The sequence below is a fragment of the Linderina pennispora genome (genome assembly GCF_002104995.1).
Source record: "Linderina pennispora strain ATCC 12442 chromosome Unknown DL89scaffold_89, whole genome shotgun sequence".
In the NCBI taxonomy this organism is placed as follows: domain Eukaryota; kingdom Fungi; phylum Kickxellomycota; class Kickxellomycetes; order Kickxellales; family Kickxellaceae; genus Linderina; species Linderina pennispora.
In genome coordinates, this window is record NW_024468337.1 from 30,115 (window position 1) to 34,216 (window position 4,102).

The 4,102-nt window shown below is 55.9% G+C and overlaps 1 protein-coding gene across 1 annotated transcript; it reads left to right on the forward strand.

The window, feature by feature from the left end:
* Nucleotides 1–818: 818 nt before the first annotated feature.
* DL89DRAFT_318223 (uncharacterized protein) lies at nt 819–2,585 on the forward strand (the record flags this gene model as incomplete). The annotated part of the gene is made up of 5 exons (XM_040891094.1): nt 819–1,003; nt 1,120–1,202; nt 1,265–1,926; nt 1,999–2,186; nt 2,317–2,585. The coding sequence occupies exons 1-5, from the start codon at nt 826–828 to the stop codon at nt 2,583–2,585; spliced, it is 1,380 nt and encodes a 459-aa protein (XP_040739284.1). The 5' UTR covers nt 819–825.
* Nucleotides 2,586–4,102: the final 1,517 nt, after the last annotated feature.

Below are 4,102 nucleotides of genomic sequence, written 5' to 3' on the forward strand. Positions count from 1 at the left end.
TCCATCAAGTGTTGGTGGCAATACGCACCGCTTCAGCCCCTACTCGTCCGAAGGTAGGGGCTATCGTGAACACGGCCCAGCATATGGAAAGTACAACGAGAACGGCTCTGGCCGCGGCAGAGGCAGGAGCCGTGGTAGAGGCCGTGGCCGTGGCCGTGGGCATGTTGGGATATCATGGCAATAGCTGGCATAGTGGCCCGAGGTATGACTCTAACGACTTCAATGGATATGACGGAGATGAGCGCCCAGCCCCACATGCCAATGTCAATGGGTTTTACGACAGCATGGAATACCAGGTTTAATGACGGCAGTACTGCCCGAGGCAGCGATGCTGATCATGGGCTGGTGTCAGCACCACAGTTCTCGAGCACCACCAACGATGGTTACGATCCATTCCACCCTTCCGCAATCAGCAGTGATGGGTGGCGAAGCAGACCCAACAGGTAAATCACACTTTAGCGACCAGCAAACCCGCATCCAGCAGTACTTGCTGGTGGCGGATCCGCCTGTTTGTTGTTTCGCAATTATGAAAAGCAAGTTTGGGGTGATGCTTGTTGGTTGTGAGGACAATGCAGCCTTCTTTGCATTGTCAGCTAAGCATGGCATCAACTATGTGTGTTTATTGACCAGGTGATGCAGCGTTGGAGCCTGGTATATTCGCAGTATAAAGTGGCAGCGGTTCGATGCACTAAGACAAACAGCATACCTATGTAGAATACGGCAATGCAAGGGGATACCACCAGCACTGGGGCAACATAGGCCGACAGTCGTGGCAGCGACCACTCTCGCAGCAGCAGCAGGCATGGCGACTATGACTAGGTCAGGATGGCATTGACGGAGGAATGTATGAACCTCAGATGCTTCCTGGCCGCGGGCGAGGTCGCGGGCGGGGCCGAGGTTGGGGTCGTGGGCGTGGGCGCGGGCGCGGGTTTGGCGCCAGTCACGACTACACCCATGGCTACAGACCACCAGTCTACCGAAAGACCATGGCAGCAGCTGGACGGTATGGAGATGCTCCTGGCAAGTACCGCCTGGAGGTCCCGCCGCCGCCCAAGCACGGAGTTTGTCTCACGCACCCTTTTTTATCTCTGTTCCTCAGGACACCATCATAAGCGGCAGTGATATCCATGACCAACTTTGCAAAGTACGGCGAGATTGCCGATATATTTGATGCCTCTATCAGGCAGAAGGGGATATGCTACGTCAGTTACTATGATTCGCGCTGTGCGCTCGAAGCTCTGAAAGAGAATTACAATACCATCAGGATTGGCCATGCCACGGTTACTGTTGTCCGTCCGATCTGCGGCCGGGCTCCGACAAGCGCTGCCCGGCAGCCAACGACCGCCAGGCCACGGTCCTGTTTTCGCTGGTCAGCCCCAAGGAGTCGTTCCAGGACAAGGACAAGGCGTACTTTGAGCGGTTCGGCAATGTCGTATCGTTTTTCCCGTATCGTGGCCGCCAATTTGAGTACGTGGTAGAGTACTATGACTCGCGCAGTGCCTATCATGCCGCCATGTCGTGCAACCGCCTGCAGTTCCATGGCGGCACCATGCATACCACCTTCCTCTGGGACGGGTCGACTGAGGGCTCCGTTGTGTACGACAAAGCGTACTTTGATAGGCTGTGCGGAGGCAGCAATGATGGTGCCGCGAGTTTCTCGATGCTGTCTGGGCCCAGTGGCCAAGGAAAGCCCAAGGAATGGAACATAGACTATGGCGTCAGTAGTGGCTGGAGCGCCGGCCCGCAGGTAAGGCAGAGGCCAAATACCGGCGATAATCCTTTGGCAGCCCAGACACTAAAGCGCAGTGCAGAAAGCGCTCCCCAGTGGCCAGCAGTCGAAGAAGAAATGGGCACCAATGCATCCACAGCCATCATACGGCTTCCAATGTCGGAGGCCGGGATGCCAGCACCTACGGGTTTTAACAGGTTCGATGGCAGGCATGCAGACAAAGAGAGCTAGGGTTGAAGGAGAGTGCCGAAATTTCCAGTTTGCCAGAGACCAGGACTGCTTCCTGTGTCCCCTGCTGCAGCAGGTCTGCCGGGTCTCACCACTGCGCCTCGCCCATTAGCCATTCCTGCAGTCAGCAATCTCTTCACGCCTGCACCCAGCCAGGGCTCTGGTTCAGAACACTCGACAGAGAATTCACCGCATAGCCAGAAGCATGATGCTGCCAAGTCCTGGATGCGTATGTCGCCAACATCAATGCGCCCCCCTGATGGCAAGCCGATCACAACCACGTCAGCCAGTAGCGCGTTGGCGCTGTGCCAGATATAAGCGCGGCGGTGGCCAGGATATCCAGTGATCCAAAGTTGCAGCAAGACGCGATCACGGTGGGGCGGATTCTACAGCAGCACCAGATGCAGTCGGGTCTTTTGCTGAGCAGCTCAGCGATATCCCCGCCAATGTCGGCCTCGCTACTGTCATACTCGCAGGCGCAGACCATGCCGCAGACCGCTCCGCCACTGCAGGCGTGGGGCTCCTCGCCGTCGCTGTCGCTGGAAAACTTTGTGTCGCCGGTGCCTCCCATGGCCAGAAGTACCACTGGCATCATGAACGCAATCGCCTGCGACCAGCACGTTCTTGAGCCAGCACAGAGAGCTTCTTGGCCAACAAAACTGCACACCTGCTGATCTGCAGCCCCTCAAGGCTCCGACGACGGCGCCAAGTGCCCAGCACCACGAGCGGCAACAGTAGTGGTGTGGAAAACCTCAACGCAGTTCTGGAAAAGCTCCAGGCCCTTCAGCGCCCCAAGCTTTCCGAAAGTAGGAACAGCAGCAGCCTTAAACAACAGCAACCATTAAGTACATGTAACCTTCTCACATATCCTTATCGTCTCTATATCAACATCAGCACAAGGCATCTGCTATAAGGCTCGTGTCTATTTTGCTTTTGATGCACTCGCAAGTGTTGCATTCCACTGAACAAGACATGGTGGAGAGTATAATGAAATAATCCTACCACCAGAAAGGGCTGAATGCCAGGCAACAAACTTAGAAGCGGAGCTTGGTGAAGAACCACTTGTTCTTGCCAGCGGTGTAGCGCTGCTGCAGGCTGTTACGGACGGCCTTCTTGGCGGCGGTACGCTGCGAGGGCTCGGAGAAGGTCTCGGCGGTAACGGCAGCCTTGATCTCCTCAAGCTCGAGGCTGTAACGGGTGGGCATCAGGTGGGCGTAGTTGACAACCTTGATGAAGGGCTTGACGTGCGAGCGCGACGCAACCTTCTTCTTGTCCATCGACTTGGTCACCTTGAGCGGGTAGCGCTCAATACCGGCAACGATCGCGTGGCCGTAGGGCGCTCCTTGGTGCCCCTCATCGACGTTCTTAACGATCACGGCCTTCTTACCCGGCGTAGCGACCCTGGAGGATAATAACAACCTACAATGCAGTGTGCGCTGGATTTAGTTTGGCGTTCGAGGAGAGGTGCTGCTTGGCCAATGCTTCTACTGAGCGGCAGCGGCCTTCTGTGAAAGCGTGCGTGCGTGCGCGTTGCAGGCGGATTTGGTGCTGGGCGAATTCTCATGGCGGTGAGCAATTTCGAAACCTCCTGTCTTTGAAATTCCCCATCCCGCAATGCATTCTCTTCCCGCTTATCCATCCGACGCGCGCTTCTCTGCGCCTTTTTTATGATCGATTCGCCAGCGCCAATATCCGTGCCCATGATCGATTTCACTCTTTTCCGTACCTTCCCGTTCTTCAAAAACTTGGGCATCTTGGCAACGTCGTATTATTTGAAAATGGATACGAGGAACTAAGTTTGAAAAGAAAGAAGCCCGTATTTCGCCGTGTACATCGCCAACCTATGGCGTGGCCGGGCAACCTGCCGTCGTTTTTGGGCCGAGAAATGCAGCAAGATCGCAGAAAAGAGTACAAGAATTCCAGGATCTGATTTATTTCTGATCGGACGGCTGATCATGCGATCACGGTAGTACTGCAGCTCGCGCAGGCTCTCCTGGATGTCGTCGAGCGCACGGTGGCCAAACTTCTTGCGCACGCCCGGCAGCAGATCGGGCCGCCAGCGCTTGGCCAGCTCGTTCAGCGAACTGACGTCGACGTTGCGGAAGTGCAGATGTCCGTGCAAGATCGGCATGTACGCGCTGAGAA